Genomic DNA, 26968 nt, shown 5'->3' on the forward strand with positions numbered 1-26968 from the left:
GACAAAGAAAAGGTGCTTCACTGGGCCAGGGAAATGGAGATGTTTTTCAAAAGCAGAAGAATTTACATCTGTGCCAACTGCAGAGCCGAGATGCAACGGAAGAAGGACACATTCAAAACGTTGAAGAAGATGCTGCGGGAGAAGGGCATTGAGTATGGCTTGCACCACCCAGCCAAGCTCCGAATATCATTTGAGGGAACTGTCATGCAGTTCACTACACCTGCCAACGTCTTGAGTTTTTGAGCAAGCTGGAGGATTAATTCACTTTTATTCCTTAACAGATTGCCTAATGGCTGTCATGGAACAGTAATGTTATCCAGCGAAAATGGGTGAATTAATTAGCCATCCATCGACTTTACCCTATATAGATTATTATTGTTTGGGCCACCTGATGGTGGCAGAAAACAAAGTATGGCAACTAGTGCTGCAACCCAGCCTACATTTAACAAACAAGGATTGATTTCTCGTTAGGCTGCTTATTGTTGTTATGTCCGATTTAAAGTGGCTCCGTTTATTCCAGATTGTTTTCCTTTACATTTTGATTGTGCTTTGATTTCTTAATTATCCTAATTGGTTTCTTAACTACCAAGCATGACTATTGATGAGATGGACCTGGCTTTGAAATGACTGTGGGCAGTCGATTTTTACTTACTAAGCCCATGGTCCATTCTCAATAATGCCACTGACGTGATGCTCCCAGCCTCGTGGAGTGGCTGGATAGACTCACACATTGGGTTGAGAACACCGGGTCATCCTTTCATCATGGATTGAGATTGAATAGTTTAAGATTTATAGCAACTATAGAGACTACCCTATAGTTAACAAGAGTAGCCCACCTAATGTTTCTGTTTGTGTTTTTCAATGAGGAATTCAAAAAGTTTTATGTAACACTGTATAGATCGGGTCACAACACCACTAATATTGCAGCGGGCCAATTTCTGGAAGGTTTACCTCTCCCTCAGATTAATGCAGAAGATAAAGATCAGCTGGATGCTGAAATAACTGAGGGGGAGGTTCTCCTGGCCATGAAGTCATTGCAGAATAATAAGACCCCGGGTCCAGATGGCTTCCCAATCAAATGTTTTAAAACATTTTCAAATAAGCTGTTGTCTCCTCTAACAAGTATGATAAAAGAACCTCTGGACAATCAAACTTGCCAAGCACTAGAATTAGCGACTAAAACACTGCTACCAAAACCTGATAAGGACCGAAAGACGTGTGACTCCTACAGGCCTCTAAGCCTGTTGAACGCTGACTATAAGATTATTTCCAAATTAATAACTACCAGATTAGAAGACATTATGTTGAAGATAATTCATCCTGACCAAACAGTATTTATTAAGAATAGGCAAGGGTCAGACAATGTTCGCCGGTTATTTCATATAGTGGACTATGCACAGAAAAAAAGGGAACCCATGCTGACAATATCGACGGATGCTTAGAAGGCGTTTGACAGGATCAAGCCTAGCTTTATTTTTAAAACGCTAGAAGCCATAAGTTTCGGGGAGCAATTCATCCAATATACCAAAATGCTTTTTAATGCCCCTAAGGCTCAAATCTTAACTAATGGGATCCTTGTCGGATGCTTACTCGCTCTCTAGAGGGGTCTGATAGGGCTGTTGCATCTCACCATTGTTATTTTCAATTGCCATCGAACCGTTCGCTATCACCATCCGAGCCAATACAGCCATCTCTGGTATCAAATTTGGTACTTCTGAGCACAAAATATCTCTACGTAGACAATGTTTTAACATGTTCAACTGACCCAGCTGATTCGGTCCCTCCACTTTTTTATTGTATACGAGAATATAGTGCAACCTCAGGACACAAAATAAACTTATCTAAGAGTAAGGTTCTGCCCTTAAACACACAGGACTTGAACATTAGAACACTCACTGAACCACTGACGGTATGTCCTTACGGTTTTAAATACCTGGGCATAAACACCAGAAAACACCATGACAAAGTGCTCAAAGACAACTATTTGAATCTCTTGGAGAAAATTAAGACAGACACAGAAATGGACCAACTTGCCACTGTCCCTAATTGGTAGAGTGAACATAATTAAAATGAATATATTACCAAAGCTTACCTACCTTTTTATTTGTATCCCTCTGAGGGTCCCCAAGAGCTTTTTCAATTAACTTAACAAAGCTATCACCTCATTTTTATGGCAAAATAAAATCCCTAGAGTAAAACTCCAGGCCCCTTAAACTAAAAGTGATTTTAACCTTCCCAGTTTCAGATGCTACTATCTGGCATCTCAGTTCTGGCCAATATTGGTTGCACGCTGAGGGTAATGAGGTTAGATGGCTATCTATAGAACAACATGAGCTTATTACTACTCCTTTGAAAATAATTCCTTTCTTGGTCACAAAGAAAAGCCTCTCGTCAATCACAAAGAACCCTATAATTTTGAACACCTTTGGGGCATGGCAGGAATCCCATACAATTTTGGGAATAGATATCTCATTACTAAGAAAGACCCTTTTATGAGATAACCCCAACATTCAAAATCTTATAGCTGATGGAACATTAAAGAAATGGATCAATAATGGGATGAAAACTGTTGGAGACTGATATAGTGGTAATATACTGTCTACATTTCAACAATTATCTTCCAAATTTAATTTGCCAAAACACAATCTCTTTAAATACCTTCAAGTCAGACACTGGGTCCAAGATAATTCTACAGATTTCCCATTTTTTCCAAATGAATCACCCCTAGAAGATCGTTTGCTTAATATACCAGTCTCCTCCGCTAGGGGGCTGATATCCGCAATAGATAACATTCTAAATAGAAATCTACCAAGCTATGATAGGTTGTCTATTAAACGCAAATGGGAAACAGGAATGCAACTACGGTGACCCTGATTGGCAAAATATTTTGGAAAGATCTTAGACAGTTCTAGTCTCTACAAAACATAGGCAAATGCAATTTAATATTTTTCACAGAACATATCTCACCCCACACAGGTTACACAGGATTGATGGGAATACATCCACCATGTCAGAGGTGTAAGATAACTGAAGGCAATCTGCTCCATATGATCTGGAGTTGCCCTTACCTGGAAGAGTTTTGGAAGTTCATTATAACCACTGTTTCAGATATCATAGAGTACGAAATACCATATGATCCCAGGATTTGGTTACTGGGTAATGTTGACATGCTAACAGTAACTCACCATAAGAAGTATTTCATATTACTTGCCAGCACAGCGGGGGGGGGGGGGGATTATCCTTATGAGTTGGAAATCAGAAAACTCACCATCACAAAAACACTGGCTGAATGAACTTTCATCATATTGCACTCTAGACAAGATTCTACACAATGTCAGGATAAAACCTGCAATATTTAATAAAATCTAGGTTTCCTTCTTGGACTCTGCCCCTTCAATAAATCCACTCAGTTGATTCCCTTATTAGAACTACTGTTGTATTTTTTCCCCTTAACATATCTTTAAATGACTTGAAGGTTGTGAATGATGTTGAGCTTTGTACCATTCTTGGGATGGGGTGGGTGGGACGGCGTGTTTATTTTATTTTGTTTTGTTCGTTCCCTTTTCTCTGTATCCCCCCCCCCTCTATTTTCTGTTGTATTTTTTACGTAAAACAAAAATGACAATGTACTTGTTTGGTGCGTTGTCAATAAATAAATCTTTAAAAAAAATATGGAGCCATAATAAGCATGACATGGCCATTTTAAAATATGTTCTGCAATAACCTGTCAGTACAGATGGTCAATTGGCCGGGACCTTTTTGTTTAGCTAAGTTAATACCTGCTGAGAGGTGTCCGTTTACGGACAGTTTGAGTTTTACCTCTCAACTTTTGCAGGTCTTTCATGTAGGTCTGGGCAATATGGAAAATTTTACTATCTCAGTAATCATATGGAATTTTATACTATATTGATGTAAGTAATCATATCTGCTCACATATTTAAAACTGCATCGTAAATTCACCTCATTGAACTATGTTAAATGTAAAGTATAATATTTAAACCAAAACTTAGTTTTCAAATTAGACTCCCATTAGATATTTCCGACCTGATTTTGTGGGAAATTTTAGGTAATTGAATGTCATTATCAGTCATTTGTGTGTCACTATATTACAGTATATTCAAATTTCATCCTGATTCAATACAAATGGAAGACGATAAACAATGACATTGAGTTATTGCTTTGCCCTATTTTCACATTTGTATCCCTGGGATTTTTTTAATACCTTTATTTGAGGGTGAGGTCTCAAACGTGGGATGCAAGTTTCAGATTCCCTTGCCAATCTGACTTTTAAAGACACTGAACACATGAACAAGCTTGCCCTCTGTAGCCAGTCAACAGGACTATGTGAAGGGTTGCCTGAAGATATCAATTGCATCCAATCTCCCATAGCCAGAGTGAAGTCTGACCAGAACCTCTCTCGCTAGACCTTATTGTCTAATATGCTCACAACAGCAGCTGTTGATGTGGAGAAATCTTGGAGGATAGCCATATGAAAACACACGCGCGCACACACACAGACACACACACACACACCGCACACACACACACACACACACACACACACACACACACACACACACACACACACACACACACACACACACACACAGGCAAAAAGATACAGTGCGTACAATACCTTACCTCAAACACAGGATGTACAGTATAGATACACACACATCATGCTATTGTTACTGTTACAGTGAATTCCCCCTAGAGGAGAACACTGAGTCGGGTCATTAGATATACAATGTCCTACCTTTATTTTCTATAGTAATCTCTCTCTGTCTCCCTCTCTGTCTCTCTCTCTGTCTCTCTCTCTGTCTGTCTGTCTGTCTGTCTGTCTGTCTGTCTGTCTGTCTCTCTCTCTCTCTCTCTCTCTCTCTCTCTCTGTCTTGTCTGTGCGCTTTCTATTTTTCTCTCTCTTTCCTCCCTTTACTCTCCCTCTTTCTTCTTTCATTTCCTCTCCCTGCGTCTCTCTCTTTTGCCTTCTGTAGTTCCCTAACTGTGACCTTACACAACACTCAACAATCTAACCAGCGATGAATGTGGTGATGGGATTTTAGAGGCGTTATTGCCACTAGGTTGAAACTGCAGCCTGACTGTACAGCTGACCTACAGTGGTTGAACGACCAGGGTCGGACAGAAAAGCATTTTATAGATGGATTTATTGCTAATGGCCAATCATTAAAACTGTCGAACTGGATTATAACACTCCTCGGTACTGAAGTCACAGTTTGCAAACTTCCATTGCTGTCTGCCTGTCTTAAGTGGCAAAGTCATCTAAAAAGGAAAGATAGTCAGTCAATCATTGCACACTAGTTGCAACTTTGGAAAAAAAAATAACTGCAGGAAATCATCTGCAATGGTTCCTGTTTTGAAAGTAATTTCCCCAATCCTGGAAATGAGTTATGGATGTTCACCCGTAGTATGCCATCTCGGGAAGTCATCCTCTTTCACTGACGACAACCCAGCAAAGTAGATACTGTCACTTTGTTTTATTACTAGTGCTGTCATTCACGCCATGGCAGCGAGCACTCAGTCATCCAGCACTGCTCACCACAGGGTTGATTACTCAACCTGCCATTCTGGGATATCCAGGAAGTGACGACAGGACACAGGAAGCAGTGGGGTGTGTTTTTGAACACAGAGTCTGGGCATGTTGAACAGAAATGCAAACATGGACAAAGTGAGAGAGAGAGAGAAAGGGAGAGGGCAGATAACAAAATGGTCAGAGAAAAGGTGAATGGTTGGAAGGGAGAAACTCTGAGACAGGAAAAAAGGAGTCAGTAACTCGTTGGTGGACTTACTTCTGCTTGCTCTTGTTAAGTTTGCATAGATGACAAAAGTCAAGCATTTCCTAGGCATCGAGGTATAACGACCACATGTTTTGTTACATCAATAGGCTCTGTTGCCTCCTTTAAAGCAGGTTTGTTTGGTACGGCTACTCATTAGAATTGAACAGCAAGTTTTTTTCAGAGGAAATATGTTCAGTATATTTTCCAAATAAGATTTCTTTTGAACTAAAGCCTCATTTTGACAGCTGTTGTTTAGACTCGCCTAAAAGAATTCATCCTTTGTTTAGGCAACTAACATACAAGTCTGCAGAATTTGATTAACATACCTTACATTGTATCAACATGGAATGGCTTCGGCAACATACCATAGCTGCTGCCTCTCAAGGATTTCTCCAGAGCAATCCAGCAGCCGACTAAATTCCACTTGCAGCCCAGCTTGGGGTTGTGAGTCAGGCTTAAAGACTACTGTATAATAGGACTACCAACACAGTAGGAGTTTGTGGCATTGTATGTCAGCAATGCATTCAGAAAAGGGTGGGGGGTATGTCCTCCAAAGAAACTCGGACAGGAACTGTGCATGCTGGCCACTTCTACTCTTCACTACAGGTAGGACTCGAGAGCTCACTGACTGACTGACTGACTGACTGAATGACTTGAGTTGTCTGTCTTATAAACTAACTAGATGACTAGGTTATAGACAGCAGGGATGAGTAAAGACAGATTGGCAAGTAGGCGAGTTTGGAATGACTGGTCTGTTGGTTTGGTTATGTTTGAACAGGTGGGCCTGACTCACCATTTAAAGTGACATTTTAGGAATTCAGGGAGGAATATTAAAAATAGAAAAGCAACAAAAAGCATTTGCTTCCATTTTGGCTGTAAATATCAACCACTTGCTTAAGTGACTAGTGACTGATGACCCACAGTCATCCATTATGTATGCATGTACTCTCTCTCTCTCTCTCTCTCTCTCTCTCTCTCTCTCTCTCTCTCTCTCTCTCTCTCTCTCTCTCTCTCTCTCTCTCTCTCTCTCTCTCTCTCTCGCTCTGTCTCTCACTCAAACATATACTTTTCATCTGTACTGTTACTCATGGCCAAGATGGTGCTGTGTTGGTGCTTTATCCTGTCTTGACCTGTTTTCTGTGCTGAATGGAGTTTGCATTTGTTCCTTCTGTTCTCCTTTCAGGGTTTATGACTCTGTGTTTTACCTCTTTGTTTCATTTCTGTTTTTTTTTTCCTCAGTCACTGTGTATAGTATCGTCGCTCAACTTCTTAAAATGCACTGTACATTGATTTGTTTGACTGACAGAGTGACTGAGTGACTTGTTGATTGGCTGTCTACAAGACTACGTGGCTTACTCAGTTGTCCCTGTATTGACGAGTTCAGGGGGAATGAGGAACCAGTCTAATTTAACTTTTTTCAAATTCCTTAATTTTTTCCCCTTTTTCTCTTCTTAAGAGTTTAATGAGTAGGATTTTCCTTAAAAAAATGTATAGACTCATACAAAAATAACCCCTCTCATTCATCACTTCTGACCCACTAGATGTGTGTGGCGGTCAGTGTCTGTATCTGCAGAAACCCTGTCCTCTGCCTGTGCTTTCTTATTTTGCTGTTTACGGGACGTTACTGGGCATTAATCTTTGGGCAGCAAGACTCTAAAATGGTAGTGACCAGGGGCCTCATTTATAACATTGTGCGGAGGATTCACGTCAAAAGGTTGCATATGGACGAAACACAGAAAATGTTAATGCACAAAAATATTCTGATTTATGACAATGTGCATGCATGTCCCATGTCGATTTCCCTTTATAAATCATATTCAACTCGAAATGTGGCAGCGGTCTATTCTGTTGCCTACCAACATGGGGTCGCCGGTTCGAATCCCTGTGTTACTTCTGGCTTGGTTGGGCGTCCCTACAGACACAATTGGCCGTGTCTGCGGGTGCGAAGCCAGATGTGGGCATGTGTCCTGATTGCTGCACTAGTGCCTCCTCTGGTCGGTCGGTCGGGGCACCTGTTCGGGGGGGTTAAGGGGGGGACTGGGGGGGTAGCATGATCCTCCCATGCGCTATGGCCCCCCTGGCTGGTGATTCCACATGTGTCGGAGGAGGCATGTGGTAGTCTGCTGCCCTCCCCAGATCAGCAGAGGGGGGGTGGAGCAGCGACCAGGATGGCTTGGAAAATGGGGTAATTGGCCAAGTACAACTGGGGAGAAAAAGAGTGGAAAAAAGCCACACAAAAAAAGCGGCGCACCTGTGTGAGTTTCATGTCCCACCCTTGCTTATGAATAGTCAGTGAAACGCCCTTAATTAATATTCATTCATACTGACGGTGTGAAGATGATTATGGCAAATCCCGACAGAAAGGGTAAAAGAAAAAAAGTCACACAGTTTGAAATCGAAGTTCTTGTTGGGGCGGTTGAGACAAGAAAAGAGATTAGAAATTGTGCGTCATTATGCATTATGATTACATGCCTTTTTATACCCACCCGTTTGATTGTATATGAAAAGCTACAGGTGGGGGAATTACCCTGATTGTTAATCAATCAATCAAGTTGCATTTTATATAGCACTTTTTTAATGACACAATTATGCACAATGACGAACATGTAATAATAATAATAATAATGATGATAATAATAATAATAAACTTTATTTGAATCGCAGCGACAAACATGTAATAATAATAATGGTAATATAATAATAATAATAAACTTTATTTGTGTAGCAGCTTTCAAAACAGTTACTAAGTGCTTTACAATAAAAACGACACATAATTAAAACATAAAATGGACTAAAAGCCATAAAGCATTAATACCTTATAAAACACAATATACGATGACAACATAAACACACATATACATAAACTATGCACTTGTATCTGCCCGACTGAGGCATGGAAAATGGCATCGGTGTAAAGAATTTGCCCTACTGTTCACCTTGTTATTTATGAGATTAAATTTCATAACATGCGAGTATTGTTTCATTACGGGACATATCTGAGGGGTTCTTTTGCAAAAACAGATATCTGCGTTTGTATTTACTATCCTAAATCAAGTTTTTTTGTTTTTGTGTGTGCACTCCAGGGAGCACCGATCAAACAGGTGTTTGTTTAGTCATTGTAAGAATGGCTTTCATCCGTTTTTGCAAATGAACTCTTCACACCTTTGGTACAGATGGTCTTGTATAGTTACAATATACAGTATTTATGATTTTTAATTGCATGTTCAGACAGATACCCCCCCCCCATTTTCTCCCCAATTGAATCTGGCCAATTAACCCCACTCTCCCGAGCTGTCCCAGTCGCTGCTCTGGAGTCTGGAGTCACCAGCGGCTTCTTTTCACCTGACAGTGAGGCGGTTCGCCAGGGGGACGTAGCACGTGGGAGGACCACGCTATGCCCCCCCAGTTTCCCCTCCCGCCCGAACAGGCGCCCCGACCGACCAGAGGAGGTGCTAGTGCAGTGACCAGGACGCATACCCACATCCAGCTTCCGACCCGCAGACACAGCCAATTGTGTCTGTAGGGACGCCCAACCAAGCCGGAGGTAACACAGGGATTCGAACCGGCGATCCCCGAGTTGGCGGGCAACGGAATAGACTACCACGCCACCCGGACACCCAACTACTTTTTATAAACTTTGTTGCAAACATTTATTGAAAAGGGAACAGTAACCATTAGTAAAATAAATACAAACTTGTGTGACACAATCAAAAAAGCAACAGTGTTGCAATTTCACTACAATACAAAAATTAAAAAATAAACAATCTATATAAAAAGTAAATGCTGATAATGTAAATGAAACTGATTAACTTGTTAAGCATAGCTTTTCACTGACTTTTATTCTGATCATCGGCTGTAGCTCGCCACTGCCCTCATTACCAGTCACAACACGTTTCACAATACAGAATCTGGACTTGCCGACAGGTCCAGATAGCTTACCTAGTCAAAGGTAGGTGTAAAGTGAAAAGTCTCGCCTAGTTTCCAAGGTGACAATAAAAACGGCGATACAATGGCGTGTCTAATATACAGGCTACACGATCAGCGGGCTTTCAGGTGTGAAGGAGCAATGAGAGACCGCACCAATCCTCTGGATATTTATGGAGACAGAGAACCTATTGAGAGATTTTGTTTCCCCGGGGCTGAATTGTTGGAGTAATCAACGAGTTATCACCGCAGTTGCAACATGTAACAGATAGGAGCGAAGCGCTGAAGAAGGTCTTTCCATTTTTTGCTTCACTTCATCGACTGTCTGATTTCCTAATCCACCCTCTGCTTCATTGACTGCCGGTGTTATCATCTGCCAGATGTTTTGTGTTTTCTTACTAGAGCAATGTTTTGTTTGCATAATAAAATGTGCATATACTTATTGTACAGTTCAATCATTTTTCTTGTTTCACAATCTGAGTAATTTGATTTTCGTTTCTTCCACTCAGCAGTCATTTTGAATCTATTTGTTAGCGCCAGTAAATGTAAGTTTGTAACCATAGCAACGTGAATGGCGTGGCAGCTATCACTGCGGTAGAATGTGTCAGCATGGACACGCTTCATCTACCCTGGGCGTAGCTGCGCCTAGTCGTAGTTTTAGATGGTGCAACAGATGTAGATATTTGTCACAAGGCTGGGTGTCCATGCCCGGCATGGGGCGTTAACCCAACCTTTTCTACCTCCAGCGGGTGAAACCGGCCCCGGGTGACGTTGAGCCGGGGAGGAGGGGCCAACTTTGGATGTTGTGTTTTTGAACTGCAACCAACAAATCCTACTCAGTGCTCTACTGCTCTTGAAACACAGTGTGACAGCATGTTGATGAGAGATGATGTCACATTGTAACCTATGTGCTCCTCTTACTTTCCTGTCTGTTTTTCTCCCTCTCCTCCTCTCTAGAATATGACAGCCAGCTAGCCCCAGCTGGAGCATCCAAGTCAGACATGGCGTCGTCTTCCTACTTGGAACCCAACCTCAACCACTCTACAGCGAGTGGTTGTGGGGTCAAATCCCGGTCTGGCGGCACGGGAGTTGGAACCAGTGGCTCTGCTGGAGGACTAGAGCGGCCGCCGGGCTCAATGGACCGGGTTCTGAAGATCTTCCATTACTTCGAGACCAACAATGAACCGTGCACATGGGCGAGTAATATAAGGCATGGGGATGCCACAGATGTAAGGGTAAGTTGGAGGTTAGATACACAGGCTGTGTTAGGCGCACACACACACACACACACACACACATGAATATAAAACATGAATATGCCACTGATGTTGCAGTAAATAGAGATGTACACACACGCGTGCACACACACACATACATACCTGAACCCCCCTCATTCACCCCTGTCTCCCATCCTTTATCACCCTCTCTCCCTCTTTCCTCACCCAATCTGCTACCCTAATTAATGCCTCCCTGAATTTGTATGTTTTCATCTACAGGGTGTCATCCAAAAGATAGCAGAGATCCACAAATTGCGCTGCGTGTCCTCCCTGGGCCTCCGTCTGACCCACCTGCGTTCTGAGGCGCTCCACTGGTTGCACCCTGATTTGGGCGTGTCACACGTCAGGGAAAAATATGAGAAAAAACACCCCCAGGAGGAGTGGAGGTAGACAGACAACTCTAGCTGCCTTTCTCTTGAGACCTGCTGCGTCTCTCTCTCTCTCTCATGCTGCTCTTTCCCAACCTCTAGTAGAATTAAAGTGTTGTATGTTTGCGTATGGTGTAAATGTTGGCCAATACCCAAAGGAAAAAAAAAATTCTTAAATCGCACAACCTACTGGAACTGATTCTACATTTGACACACCACAATAAACAAAACCCACCTCCATTCCCCATTTTTGTTAAAAAAAATTATACAACAAACACTGAATGCAATTTTGCCATAACAGGAAATAATGCATAATCAGAGATTTAGCCACAAGTCATATATATATATATATATATATAGTACATGAGGTGAAATGACAAAGTGTTCCTGATATACCTTGGTTACCGCACAGCGGAGGCAACCAGCTGTGGAGCTCTGCTGGCTGTTGCCTGTTGTCTCAGAGGGGGGGAAGAGCTGCAACCTCACAGGAGCTGGAACTAATGCTGCACCCATCAAGCTATTGTTAGAATGCTCGAGAAGAAGCCCAGGGGACCAGCTGTCTCTACCTCTGTATATCTCTTTCCATCTTGTGCACTTGCTCTCTCGCTCTTACATTCTCTTTCTCCCTCTCTCTCTTACTCTCGTCTTGCTCTTGATTTGGTTTCATCTCTCTTTCTCATGGAAAACATTTCTTTCTTCCTCATCCCCATCTCTCCTGCTCGCACACATTGTTCCCTTGCTTTCTCTCGTTCTGTTTTTTGGTTCATTCATTATAGAATGCAGGATGTTTTATTCATCTTGTCCTCAGCCTTGGTTTCCTTTGTTATCTAACTACAGCCCCATGGCGTCACAGGGACGAGGAACTCACTATCCTCCTGACCCAATTTTCAGCAGTGGCCACTGTTGAGCTGACTGTTGAGCAACACTGATATAATATATCAGTGTTGTTCTTCAGTATAGGTGCAAGTTGATCATCCATCAACTTCTACTGTCCAGCTAACTGCTCAGCATATATAGTCTTTATGCTTGTTGGCATAGCAAGGCCATAAGAACTGGGTGGGTGGATGGGTTGATGCCTGTGTGGTTATCTTACCTTGTAGCCCCTCTTGTCTCTGCAACTCAGATATGAGTGCCAAAACGTGTAAGCATTTGTTTGAGTCTGTATTATGAACAATGCTTCATTTATCTGTTGGAGTTTACCACTTGTTATCGCATTAGGGTTCCCCTTTTTAGTGTGTGCGTGTGTGTGTGTGTGTGTGTGTGTGTGTGTGTGTGTGTGTGTGTGTGTGTGTGTGTGTGTGGGTGTGTGTGTGTGGGTGTGTGTGGGTGGGTGTTAATGTATTCATTCATATGTGTGTGCTGTGCTGCGCTGTCTTAACTTGTCCTTGTGTGTATGTGCTCATGTGATTTGCTAACCATAGTCCCTCTAATTGTCCCTCAGGTATGAGCTGCGGATGCGGTACCTCCCTAAAGGTTACCTCAGTCATTTCTCTGAGGACAAACCTTCTCTCAACTACCTCTATCACCAGGTAGGAGAAACTGCTGCACAATTTTACAAATCAGCTGAAAAGAGTGCTTTGTGGTGCATGCAACGATATCTGTTTCAAAACAACTAACAAGGAACGCTCGCGCTGTATTAATCCTAAATGATATCTGTCACATTACTCCGTTCATAACTCCATTCCATCCTAACACCAAGTCCTTTTGTGGGGTTGCATCATATTGAAACACCCACTGACAATTAGTTGCATTTCTGGCCGTCCATCGGCCATCTTGGGTTTGAAAAATGTATATTGCTCTTACAACGGCTGGCCAGTGGGTGGCAGTGTATGGGATGACGCACTAGCGTCCACTGTAGTGGCTGATGCGCAACTAACTATACAATCAAAACCCATGCATATACAAGAAAACGTCTTTTGAATAGCTCACCACTGTAGTGACCGCTATGCGTGAAAGGGTTTCTTAAACATATGGATGAGGGGGCGTCCGGGTAGCGTAGTGGTCTATTCCATTGCCTACCAACACGGGGATCACCGGTTCACCCTGTGTTACCTCTGGCTTGGTCGGGCGTCCCTACGGACACAATTGGCCATGTCTGCGGGTGGGAAGCCAGATTGTGAGTATGTGTCCTGGTCAGTGCACTTGCGCCTCCTCTGGTCAGTCGGGGCACCTGTTCAGGCGGGAGGGGGAACTGGGGGGAATAGCATGATCCTCCCATGCGCTATGTCCCCCTGGCGAAACTCCTCACTGTCAGGTGAAAAGAAGCGGCTGGCGACTCCACATGTATGGGAGGAGGCATGTGGTAGTCTGCAGCCCTCCCCGCATCGGCAGAGGAGTAGGAGCAGTGACCGGGACAACTCGGAAGAGTGGTGTAATTGGCCGGATACAATTGGGGAGAAAGGGGGGGGGGGAAACATGGATGACAGAAAATAACTTGTTATACATGCAAAAAGTGGATTGTCTCCCTGATAAGATTGAGAACATTTTGAATGCAAGGCTTCTAACTCCTTTCAGAGCCATGTTTAATGACCATGTCATAAAAAGTCATTGGTCTGTCACCTGTGTGTTCTTCCAGGTAAAGAGTGACTACATGCTGCAGATAGCAGACCACGTCGATCAAGATGTGGCTTTGAAACTCGGCTGTTTGGAGATCAGGTATATATATATAAGTGCACATATACAAGCAAGCATATGCAGACACACATACATTTACACATAGTCAAATAGTGGAAGGTGCTGTCAAGTCCACTCATCGGGGAGAGCATTCTTGTTAAATGATTCTGATTCTGAAATCCGTCCAAAAAATGAACCATTCAAAACTGAAGTAATCTGCTGAGATATAAATCAACCTTTTCATTATTAACCCTAAATTACTGCCTTATCCGATTAGTTTCTCTGATTAAAATTTGTCTTTAATAAGAATCTTTGATAAAAATGCTCTAGTCAGGACCAGATAATCCTGTTTTTGATTAACAATGATCTCCAGCTTTCCATGTTTGTGGTTCTGCATTCCAGGAGGTTCTTCAGAGAGATGCCAGGCAATGCCCTGGATAAGAAATCCAACTACGAACTACTTGAGTAAGAAATTAAAATGTTCCTTTCTTAAAAAATTACTTAGAAACTACATTTCTATGACCTAATCAAATGCAGTGTATACATTTGGTAATAATAATGTATATGTAACTCCAGTAAGAGAAATGTGTGTGGGTTTTTTTTTTTTTTTTGTCCTCAGGAAGGATGTTGGTTTGAGGAGGTTCTTCCCCAAGAGTCTGCTGGAATCCCTCAAGGTGAGAAGAATCAATTGCGTTTGCCTATCTGACTAACTGAAGGCTCTTCTTCACTTCCACTGGCTGACCTTGAAGAAGAGCTTAGTGTAATGCTGTGTTGGCTCAGTGGATAAGATGCCTTTGGAAAACACTATCCATGTTGATTTTCTGTGTGTGTTGTTAGCTGGAGGCTGGGATGCATAAATGCCTCTGCGAAGCATCACATTGAAGAGCTTTGTGCAGAACTGTGGATCGTAATGGTTCGCCATCATAGGGATGCAGACCTACATACCGCCAAAATCTCAAACATGTGTTGTCTACAGAGCTATGTGTTATACAAATGCTGATTGGTCGAGCTGTGAAGGATATCTGGCAGCTTGATAGCTACACAAAACCAAAAACAGTAACAGGGACAAAGCAGCTGACATAACACAGAGCGAAAAACATCACAACTTACAACCAAACAAGATATATATATATATATCCAGGGTTTTTGTACTTTTCATTTATTTTGCTTGTTTCTTTTTTCTGCTTACAGAATCAAGAAACAAGAACATTGTCACATTTACAATGCCCTCTAGGGCACATGTGACCACTGTGTGCAAAGATGTAGGCAAACATCTGTGTGCACATTAGTGACAATGCATCACACACACTTGCAAACACTTAAGACATTTAAGCAGAATACTAATTTGACAGCCTGCTTAACTGACTGGCAGGCTGACCTCCAGTAGGCTGGTTGACCAGCAGCTGGAGCTAAGCTGATGCCATAGTTGTCATTTTGAAATTGCCGTGTCAGTCGTCGTGCTTTTTTTCTGTCGCTAAACCAACTTCCTTCTCGGCTTGACAGTTCCCTGACCTTGAGCTGTTTTCTTCAGTTTCATATGTTTTCCCTTCTCCCCTTGTTCTCAGGCGAAGACCCTTCGTAAGCAGATCCAGCAGACATTTAAACAGTTTGCCAACCTCAACGATGAGCAGAGCATCCACAAATTCTTTGAGATTCTTACTCCTATCTACCACTTCGACAAAGAGTGCTTCAAATGTGCTTTGGGGGTAGGGCACACTAAAACAGATTGAAAGAGTCACATTGATTGAGGGAATTTGACAGTTCAAGATGAAAAATGGTGTTTGAATTTTAATTTCAAGCACAAGAGAGAGCCTTTAAATTATAGTTTGCTTATCACAGATTCCAATGGATATCATGTTTGCTACCCGAACCCGCTCAGTGAGAAGTGTCCGTTCAGATGGCTTTAATGTTGGATTTGGAGATATTATGGAAATGTTATGAAGGGCACCACAGCGTATTTACAGATAACACTTGCTGCAATGTAGAAAAGTGACAGCACTATAGAGGTTATAATGCAGCGTGGTCAAATCTGGCCACAGTATAAACTGTTAAGTTTATGTTAAAAGTCAAAGAGAACTGTCTTAATCTTCTTTCTCCTGGCACATACGATGCTAATCAAAACAGTTAAGCATACAATCTGTCTTTTGCCTTCATAGCTTAATGAAAAGCATTTATTTAACATATTTGAATGTTCTTATATTCGTGTTTCTTTCTCTCTCTTTCTCGCCCTCTCTAGTCTAGTTGGGTAATATCAGTAGAGTTGGCCATAGGACCCGAGGAAGGAATCAGCTACCTCACAGATAAGGGCTCGATGGTGAGTTAACACACAAGCAGATACAAAAATAAGTTGATCCCTTCAATCCTCAGTACCCAGAGGCCCACCTTAATATTTTTATTTCTCTCTAAAGTTTCTTCAGAAGGTATCTAAATCCAAGAAAGATGTCTTGAGAGCATTTTGCTCTCAAAATGTCTGATATGTTGTTTCATTTACCTTGGCTACAGTACCGACACTGCATTGGTCAGAAACACCAGCAACCTTTTTCTAACTGCTGATGCAGTTTGCTGGGCTATGGTAGTATTCCCCGACAGCAGCTCAAGTTTCAACAGCATAGATTACTAGATCGCCTCATACTATTGTGACAAGGACAACAGCATACTGCCCTCTACTGGTTCTTCTCTTGCGTTTTCAAAAGACAGTTTTAACCCCTTTTCGTTCGTGTTTTAATGGTGTGGTGTGCTTCAGAGAGCTATTTAAGGACTTACTATGTTTGCCGTATACATATACAACTTGGCTACCTCATCCCCAAATAAAATACTCACTTCTGCTATTTAAGTAATGACACAGAACCACACATGCTGCTTGTGACGCATGATCACTTCTCTCTCTCTCTCTCTCTCTCTCTCTCTCTCTCTCTCTCTCTCTCTCTCTCTCTCTCTCTCTCTCCCTTTCTCTTTTTAGCCTACCCATCTGGCTAACTTTACCCAGGTTCAGTCCATCCAATACTCTGCCATGGAAGAGAAGGACAGGAAAGGCATGCTGCAGCTCAATGTAGCGGGGGCTCCTGAGGTGAGAGGGTGTACACACGGGCCACAACACGATCACTCACACACACTGTTTATTGTATTCTCAGTGTCTGTTCGGTGAGCATCACCTGTATTCTCATCATGCTCGTCTGTCTTCTACCTATTATGAGGGAAGAGCTAGAAACACTCACTCTTCAGTAATCACCCCCAAGTTTGGATTTTCACTGTTTGGTTCACCTGTGAAAAACATTCTATGGATAACTGTTAAACTACAGGTCTACACAGAGAGGAGGGGTTACAGTAAGGAAAAAAAAAAGTGTACTCTGCTTGTAAATTCTCAAGAACTCATACATTTAGAAAAACAGTCAGCCAAGTCTAGTCATTCATTTGGTTTCCCTTCCTAAGGTTAGCTCCATTAACCTCACAGCAAGCCATCGAAGTGGTGGATAACAAGACATATTAAATTGTAAAGCCAGCTTTGTGTTCTGAATCGGGCTCCAACCTCATGGGAGCTTGCAAACATTCAGCCCCATGTATGAGGTCATCATACTCAGCGGACTGCAGGACTAACATAGTAGTGGATGGGTGTCGAATGGGATGAAGGGGAAGAGCGAGTGACAAGTAGGAGGGGTTTGAGTGTGGTGGGCATCTGTGAGCAAGTGTCAGAATGATTGTCTCCATGAGTGTTGCCATGAGTCTGTAAGAGGGAGAGATTCTGTGTGTGCATTCATAGCAGGCATCATCAGTGGAAAAGCATGTGTGTATGTGTGACGTTGAGCGTACGCGTGTGTGAACGAATGAGTGAGTGTGTTTGTGCATTGGGAGAAGCCGTTATTTGTGATAAAGCTCTCTTTGTGTCAAAGCTCACTCTGAAACCTCCCTCTGTCCAGCTCTTACACTAACCCCTCTGTATTTGTGTGTGTGTGTGTGTGTCTGCCTGCCTTTGCGTCTGTTACCGCATTGATGAGGTCTGCATCTGCCCGCGGTTTTCTACATGTGTACGTTCTGGTCTGCTTGTTGGTATATTACTCTGATCGTGTATACATGTGGGTGTACCTGTGTCTGTCTATGTGTGTGTGTGTGGGTGTGTTTCTGTGTACAGCCGCTCACAGTCACCACTGCATCACTGACCACGGCAGAGAACATGGCCGACTTGATTGACGGCTACTGTCGCCTCGTCTCCTCGCAAACTCACTCCTTCATCATCAGAGTTCAGAAAGGTAGGGTAATCGCACACTTCCAACAAGTGCATGAATTTGACAGTGTGGGGTCACTTTTAACTTCATAGTTTTGCACTTATGCAATGAGAAGTGAGGATGGAAATAGTGTTGGTGATAATGGTATTCTATTCTTTTCTCTTTTTTTACCCTGAGACACAATGAAGAATTAAATAGTTCTCATGATAACTATAATTTTACACAAACAACCCCAGATCTCCTAACAATATGACTATTAGCCGCAGAATTACATTGGTTGGAAAGAACTGGAGCTTTATTTTTCATGGATTACATGACCCAGACTCAGTAAATAAAGAATACTTTACAAATACTTTGCAATTTATGGGCATAAACAGAATAAACAACCACCAGAATCGTGAGTTTAGAGTTGCTGTGCAGTAGTAGGCAGTACACCTCACACGAGCTGTTTTTACTTTCCATAAACCTGTAGTTTAGGCTGAGAATTACCATGACCCACCCACCCAACATGGATGAATTCTGGTTGTAGACTAGTAAGTCTGTGTGCTTGCCACTTTAGAAGATAACTAACAAGGGATCAGATCAATGTCTTTTTCTAAAAATAATTGTCATAGCTGTAGTAGCAAGGAAGGTGCCATATTACGCAAGTGTGTTGTTTCTCTAATCCTTCCTCTTTTGTCTTTTTTTTGTCTTTTTTTGTCTTTTTCATTTTGTCTTCCAGAGGGGGACAGAGCCCTGCCATCCATCCCCAAGTAAGTTAACTGCCCCCGCATATCCACTTAGTGACAAATGAAGGAGAATTGTATTGAAATGTAAAATGTACTACTGCAATGTGTAACGCTTTGAAATCATCCACTACAAGACAGACGTGGAAATTAGGCAAATGCCCAGTGACATAAAAGTGGAAATGAAGGATCGAGCTCAATAATGTTTTCCATGTTACTGACCTGAGGTCACATGTTAAAGTTTAGGCAGCCCTTGAGTCCTTCCATTTTTTATAGAAAAATTTTTTTTTTTTTGAAATTTGCAGCTATTGCTCTGGAATGTTGTACTTCCAATTTATGATCCTGAATACAAGTAATAACACCCATCCATTATACCCACAATACAATGGATTTGACAGTGGTTGCAGTTTCCTACATGTATATTTAAATTGTTGCTGGTCAGCTACATTAAAACTGGCACAAGTTCTGCCTTTGGCCTAAATGTGGGTGGAGTCTGTTTCTTTGGTTTCTACTTGCATGTGAAATCCTGACAGCTGTGACCAAGAAACAATTACAGGATAATCTGTGTGCTTGTGCATAGAACAGGGTGGCGCAGTGGTTAGCCCGGTCACCTCACAGCAAGAAGGTTCTGGGTTCAAGCCCCAGGGTAGTCCAACCTTGGGGGTCGTCTCGGGGCGTCCTCTGTGTGGAGTTTGCATCTTCTCCCCGTGTCTGTGTGGGTTTCCTCCCGGAGCTCCAGTTTCCTCCCACAGTCCAAATACACATAGGTCAGGTGAATCGGGAATACTAAACTGCCCCCTAGGTATGAATGTGTGTATGTCGGCCCGGTGTGATGGCCTGGTGGCCTGTTCAGGGTGTCTCCCCGCCTGCCGCCCAATGACTGCTGGGATAGGCTCCAGCACCCCTGCGACCCTGAGAGCAGGATAAGTGGTTCAGATAATGGATGGATGGATGGATGCATAGAACATGATGAAGGTTAATACCAGTGAAACACCAAAGTCTTTTCTGCACTCTGCTCCTTGCCTCTCCTCTCCTCTCGTCTCCTCTATCACCTCCCCAGAGTGTCAAATCATGAGAAACGGATGGAGAAACGGATGGATGGAGTTCGGACCAGAGCAGTCTGTGTCTCAGGTAAAAATATCTCTGTGTCTGTCTCTCTATCTGTCTCTCTGTCTGTCTGTCTGTCTGTCTCTCTCTTGCTCCAAGGCTGTCAAGGCTGAGCGGTGACAGTGTTTGTAACTGCTGAGAGTCCGATAGAGGCTTCGTGTGTGTGTGCACACAAGTGTTGGCTGTCCTCTCATAAAGCCTTTTCTGTGTGTGTGTGTGTGTGTATTGAAGGGTCCTCCTCCAACCAGATGTTCTAATGGAGAGCCACAGTCACTTTGTCCCCTGTGTTTCCTATCTCTACCACTGACAAAATGAAAAACTACATTTACACAGCGTGAAATGAATGCAACTCTGGTCATACTGTGGACTGGCATGAAAGAACACGCTTGAGCTATTTGATAAGCTAACAAACTAACAATCAAACTAATGCTTCTCTTTCTCTCTTCTCTATTTTCTCCCCCCCTCATCTACCCACTCGCCCCGGTCTCTTCCTCTCCCTCTCCATGCATGCGGATCCGGCAGGTCATAATAGTGGCGATGGTAAACATCTCTTTTATCGATCACTTAAATAATTCAGTGAAATATTTGCTCGATGTTAAATGTGAGTGTGTGTATTATCTATCTGTTTTTCTCCCTTCATCTCTGCCCGTTGATCTATCTGTGGTCTTACCCATGACTCAACCTGATTTTCCTCTACTTGTTTCTCTGGAAAGAACAAACCTTTCCACCCCTCCATTCCTCACTATCCATCCACACCCCTCCCTTTCCTCTCCTCTCCGTATCTCTCTCCCTCCTCTCACTCCTCCATATCTCCGATGTAGTGGTTGTGTCATACGTGTGGCTACCAGTGTGGGGTTGTGTGTGTTCAGAGACAGGTACGGTGATGGGTTTTTGGAAAGGCGTTTCTGTTGGACACCGACGTGTTTCTGTCGCTCTGTCATTTCCTTTGGATTGTCCACTTTCTCTTATCTCAGCTTCACTGTGGGCTGCCTGAGCTGTACGTGGCGCTCAATTTGTCTATGTTTGATATGGATGTTAGGTGGTGGGAATCGCTCCTTCATTTTAACCTGTGTGCCGTGGCTAGCAGAGGGGCTATACAAATGACCAGTTACCAATGCAATATTTTGTACAAACTTTCTTGTAGCGCGCCTTAGCTGACTGTATCTCTGTCCAAAGCTGAGTTCTGGCAACTTGTCTCTTCCCTCTCTTTTTCTCCTCTACCTCCCATCAACGCATCAGAGACGGACGACTACGCCGAGATCATAGATGAGGAGGACACCTACACCATGCCTTCAAGTGAGTAGACTCATGGATACATGCACACACACACACACACACACACACACACACACACACACAAACATGTGCCTTGCGTACAACAGTACACTGACAGGTGTCCATTGGGTGCATGTATGCAGGTGCTCTGCATACCGGCGGCTTTCGTTGACTTGTCTGTTTTTGATTGGATGGTGTGTGTGTGTGTGTGTGTGTGTGTGTGTGTGTGTGTGTGTGTGTGTGTGTGTGTGTGTGTGTGTGTGTGTGTGTGTGTGTGTGTGTGTTGGTACTCTTTTTGTGTGTGTCTCCGTTTACACTTGGTTTTAAAATGTGTTTTATGCGATCGGATCACAAGTGGACAGCGCTAAATACAAGTGTAAACGACCACCAAAACGTTTTGTGAACTGGTTGCTCAAACCACTTGCCGAGGTGGTCCGGGACACATTTGACCACATAACTTTTGTAGTGTAAATGCTAATGCGTCCTGATGCGTCCCCAACAAGGACGTAACAGGAAATCTTCTTCTTCTTCGGAGTAGCAAAATCTGATCACAAGCGGTCAGCAGGACGCGTTTGGAGACGCCTGATAGACACAGGTGTAAACGGCGATGTGTCTCGCCGTCCATTTGTGATCCGATCACCCAGAACGCATATTAAAACCAAGTGGAAACAGGGTCTCTGAGATACAGGCTACAGTATGTAGCTCTAACCTAGTTTTGTAGGAGCTTGTTCCATACGCCATGACACTATATCGTACAGATTTCTGTGGTGGCTGTAAAAAGTGTATGTGTGTGCGCACACTATATTAGGGTTAAGACCAAAGCGAGGGAAGTCTTCTAGTTTGTACCACTAATTAGTTACATTTGGAAAAACTTTAGACTTTGATCTATTTTGTTTCATCCCCAGATACTTTTGTATCATGGGTGAAGATTATATTCAGAACACTCAACAACAAGATCAGGAATTAGGTGAAAGCGATAGGATCTTTTAATTGTCCTCGCAGTCTAGTGTTTTAGTCAAGTATAACAGTATGATATGCAGTACTCTGCTGATTAAAACGTTATTTTGATATTGGTGTTGGATAACTTCTCTCTGCTTAATGGATAAATAGTTGTGAAGGTAAATAGATGGAAGGGTGATAAAATAGCCTGATGGGCTGGAGGAGTGGACAGCTATAATTTCCAGGGTCACATGAGCTTATCTTGTTTCGAAGGGGAAGCCACACACTCGTCACTATATTCTTAGAACTGAGGGCTTAAATCTGCTTTCAGTGAGTTGTCACAAGATTTAGCTGGGGAAAAAAAAACAACCACTTCCTGAATTCTCATTGATTCCGCTGACTTTTTTAGTACACCATTACAACGTTATCTGACCACACCTTCTAGATTTCGATACAGTACATTTAACAAAAATGCATTCTGTACCAGTCAATCCATAATGTTTCCCTGGTCTGTCCAGATGTCACTGTCTTTTCTCTTTTTATGAGAGGTCAGTGTGAGAGATTTCTGGCACGGCCGAGACTTTTCAGGCTTTTTCTTTGTAAAGATTCTCTCTTGAGTATCGCTCAATAAATATGAACTGAGTGGAACCGGCCTGCTGCGCTACCGTCGCTGCCTAGCTGTGCCTCTTCACATCTGCCTGCTGGCATTGATCTAGGCCTGTTGTCCATAATAAGCCTACTGCAAGTTCAAGGAGTGATGATACATGGGCAACGCTGAGAGGCAATGTAGATATGATCTTCAGCGGGGAAGGGGATTGGCAGCTGGTACAGAGTAATAAGGATAACCAATTATTGTTGACTGTAATTGCTGGTATTGTTGTTTTGATAATCTCAGATGTTGCCTGGGTATCATTGGCTTAAGTCGTTCCATGCAACCAAATACCAACATTTCTCTGCTTTTTCAACCACTCATAATCAATAGCTCTCACTTCAGCTGTATACACATACAATCTAAAATACAAAGAAAACACAGACATGCAGCACATACATACATCTATGTCACACACATTTAGATTTTTGTACTTTGCAAAACAGAAAGAAGCGCTGCAAGCGTATCCACGTTCTTCTAAAATGTGCTCTATATCTCATACCTCATTTCACTTTCTCAACATTTGCAGTATGCGATTTAGTCCAAGGCAAAGTGATTATCGTTGTGCACTGTAACACAAGCCAACTTGAGGGATGTTCATGTTCACACATAGTGGATGACCAGCTTAACAGTATAGGAGTAACTTATCTGAATTCTCTTTTAGGTTGTTTTTTAATTCAATATATGTTACCCCAGTTTAATTTTTTTCTGCATTGTACAACAGGTAATACCAGCCAAGCAATCTGATTGGCCTGTTTTAGTGTTTTAGTCATACTTAGAGTGACACATAGCTGTGTGTATTGAATCATTGTGGTATCTTTTCATCCTACTCGCACTACTGGGAGTAAAATACATCAGACAGTAATGCACTGGTATCCATTATGTAAAGGCCACAACAACCTAGATTTTTTTTTACTGTGATAATCCCCACTATAAAAAATTAAGACATACTGAATAGCCTATACCTCGTTGCACCACTATCATGCCCATAATCACAGCAAAGAACTCTCTCCTGGGCATTAAAGCTGTAATGACGGTAATGTGATCTGTGAAGGCTTTCTACAGTGACGTTGTATTGACTCCTAACCTGACAGCTAGTGATTTTTGTCTTCTGTGACTAACCCGCTCTGCCAGAATACTATGGACTAGATCAAGGTAAAGACTGGAACATACAATGACTCTGGTTGTATTGTGATGCCACTTTGACTCGGTGGTTGTTGTGATTATGTTCTTATTTTATGTTTGCTTGCTAGTGTAAAAACGAAATTCTCTGTTGTTTCTGTATCCCCCTGTTGATTTTTTTTATCCCTTCTTCTTGATGTGCTGTCGGTTGTGTGGTGAACTGATGGTAGTTGAGAACCGAGTTGTCAATCAAGGATCTTGTTCTCCGCTTTAACCCTTGAAGTAAAAGTGGAACAACTTCTGTTCCGGATGAAAAAAATGGCGTAGCATGAATACCCTTGACATCTATGAAGCAGTAACAAGGAGGCAACGATCAACAAATCTTAAATACCGGACGTAGTGCATATGATATAGCCTAGCAATATAGTGCAATCATGTCTGCACTCCTTATATAAAAACACTCTCAGTTATAGTCACTATCTTGCCTAAGAATTGCACGTGAAGGGAGGGTTTTGAGCGGATGAATTTGTTTTAACATTTTTAACCAAGCGCACTAAGAAACAGGGTAATCCCATTTTAACCATGGCACGCCCCCCCCCCCCCCCTTCATTTTGAGATCATTGTAAACAGGCACTATTTTGGGGCGCTATAGATGGGCAGTTTTGCCATTACTCTTCCATAAAACCTTCATCGCCTTGTAGATCAACCATGAAAGAAGGCAATATTTTCCATCTGCATTGTCGCAAAACCTTGCCCATGTACTTTCACATTTGCAATACACTAATAAATACAAGTACATTCGTAGGTTTATCAAATCCATTGAAATCTATAGCCCTACATTTATCCATAAACATATGCTATGGACAAAGTCAGGTAAGCTGAGTTCTAGCAAGCCGGTACGGGGCGCACCACTTTCTCACAGAACAGGTTTCCCCGATTCATGTTCATTATTATTACTTCTGTACCCCTCGGGGTTACTATGGGTGCCAAATGCTTGTTTTTAGACATCACTGACGAAACACTCAAGTCTCTTTGAAATCTAATCCTAGTGCCCAGGACCATCTGTTTTGGATAGAGGGGTCCTAAGGCTGGACCTGCAGCGAGCCGGTCTTTTGTCAGAAAATGAGTTGTTTATTCCAAATTGTGACTTCAGCTCGTGATCGTCAACGCAGACTAAAGCCTGACTTTATCCATGAAAGCTGTACATTAAGTTTCAAATCCATGTTCATACGCACATTGCGTGTTACTGGCTGTTGTATGTCTGTATTACGTAGCATGTTTGACTGCGGTGTGCTGATGCTGTTGGTTGCATGCTGTTGGGACTGAGCTCTACTGAAGGCAGTATCAACCAAGCTGCTCAGAGTAGGAGGGTGGGCTCTTTCTTCTTTTTATTTTTTGGGAAAATGAAATTTAATTAAAACCAGAGGTGGTAATATTTTGATAAAGATCTCAATTTCAAGTCAGCCCAGGTAAAGAAGGGAGAATATAGTAAATTGTGTTCTTTGGTAACACTGATACCTGTGTACTTCTGGAAAGACACACATAGGAGGTTTTTCACACTCAAACTGCAGTGGGGAAAACTGACAGGCTTTCCAGGCAGTTGCCATTAAGCATCTATCAAAAGAAAATAATCCTGGCGATCTGCTTGATATGCACTTGGCAATTTAGGGCAGATGTAAAGACGGCCTCCACGTTGTGGTGTGCTGTCATGAACAACCTGGAATATTCAGACTTTACATTGAACCTTGACCAACACAGATCAGGTTAGATATCAAAAATCAAGATCTTAATAAAGGAGATTGATAAATGGAGGGAGAGAATGAGAGGACGATTCTGCACTACTGCTCTGACAAGCATGGTAAATACAACCGCTGATCAAAATGTGTGTTTGTGTGTGAGTGAGAGAGAAGTGGCTAGAAAGAGATGAGAGAGAAATGTGTGACTATGAATGAGAAGTAAAGACATACCTGCTTTTTCTCATTTTCATCTCGTGTGTCTGTCATCACATGCGTCTGTGTGTCCAGCACGGGACTATGAGATTCAGCGGGAATGCATTGAGCTGGGACGGTGCATAGGAGAAGGACAGTTTGGAGATGTCCACCAAGGAGTCTACATCAGCCCGGTATATACATACACACACACACACACACACACACACACACACACACACACACACACACAGAGCAGTGCAAAGACATACGTTTATCTCACTGTGGAAGAGGGCCATTGGACTTGCGCTTACATAATAATATGTGTGTTGTGTTCAGTCATTGTAGTCCAGTCAGATAAGTTAAAACTTTAACATCCGGGTGATGTAGAAGTCTGCTCTGTTGCCTACCAACACGGGGATCAGCGGTTTGAATCCCCGTGTTGCCTCCGGCTTGGTCGGGCGTCCCTACGGACACAATTGGCCGTGTCTGCGGGTGGGAAGCCGGATGTGGGTATGTGTCCTGGTCGCTGCACTAGCCCCTCCTCTGTTGGGTCGGGGCACCTGCTGAGGGGGGACTGGGGGGAATAGCGTGATCCTCCCACGCGCTACGTCCCGCTGGTGAAATTCCTCACTCTCAGGTGAAAAGAAGCGGCTGGCGGCTCCTCATGTATCGGAGGAGGCTTGTGGTAGTTTGCAGCCCTCGCTGGCTCAGCAGAGGGGGTGGAGCAGCGACCGGGATGGCTCGGAAGAGTGGGGTAATTGGCCAAGGGCAATTGGGGAGAAAAAAAATATCTTACAATGGTCATTATTCATCTCGGTGTCAAAAGTGGGAAACTGTGCCTTGTAAATCCGGCCAAAATGTTTCAGTATCGAGGCTTGTTGGTTCTCAAGAGATTTGCAGAGACTGTTGCCCGTACAAAACCGTGCAACTCCAAATCTTGGATACCATTCCAGAGTGGATAATATTGTTAAATTAGTCAAATATGTAAATTTCCTTGTCCTTGTTTTAAATTTTCCTTGTTTG

The 26968-nt window shown here is 42.7% G+C and overlaps 1 protein-coding gene across 5 annotated transcripts in view; it reads left to right on the forward strand.

Moving 5' to 3' along the window:
• The window catches only part of LOC130117763 (focal adhesion kinase 1-like), a 102676-nt gene that overhangs the window by 37328 nt on the left and 38380 nt on the right, over positions 1 to 26968 (forward strand). For 2 of the 5 annotated variants that reach the window (XM_056285973.1, XM_056285972.1), the window contains exons 2-17: positions 10677 to 10954; positions 11216 to 11382; positions 12806 to 12893; positions 13940 to 14019; positions 14380 to 14442; positions 14597 to 14651; positions 15543 to 15683; positions 16214 to 16291; positions 16937 to 17044; positions 18104 to 18221; positions 18919 to 18949; positions 19983 to 20053; positions 20552 to 20569; positions 21269 to 21325; positions 24027 to 24047; positions 26039 to 26136. In XM_056285973.1, coding sequence (XP_056141948.1) covers positions 10677 to 10954; positions 11216 to 11382; positions 12806 to 12893; positions 13940 to 14019; positions 14380 to 14442; positions 14597 to 14651; positions 15543 to 15683; positions 16214 to 16291; positions 16937 to 17044; positions 18104 to 18221; positions 18919 to 18949; positions 19983 to 20053; positions 20552 to 20569; positions 21269 to 21325; positions 24027 to 24047; positions 26039 to 26136 — 1472 coding nt within the window. Of the gene's footprint in view, positions 1 to 10676; positions 10955 to 11215; positions 11383 to 12805; positions 12894 to 13939; positions 14020 to 14379; positions 14443 to 14596; positions 14652 to 15542; positions 15684 to 16213; positions 16292 to 16936; positions 17045 to 18103; positions 18222 to 18918; positions 18950 to 19982; positions 20068 to 20551; positions 20570 to 21210; positions 21326 to 24026; positions 24048 to 26038; positions 26137 to 26968 lie in introns of those variants that run through there. The other 3 variants (XM_056285976.1, XM_056285975.1, XM_056285974.1) reach the window with 3 other exon arrangements.

This window comes from Lampris incognitus, chromosome 9 (genome assembly GCF_029633865.1).
Source record: "Lampris incognitus isolate fLamInc1 chromosome 9, fLamInc1.hap2, whole genome shotgun sequence".
Taxonomy (NCBI): Eukaryota; Metazoa; Chordata; class Actinopteri; order Lampriformes; family Lampridae; genus Lampris; species Lampris incognitus.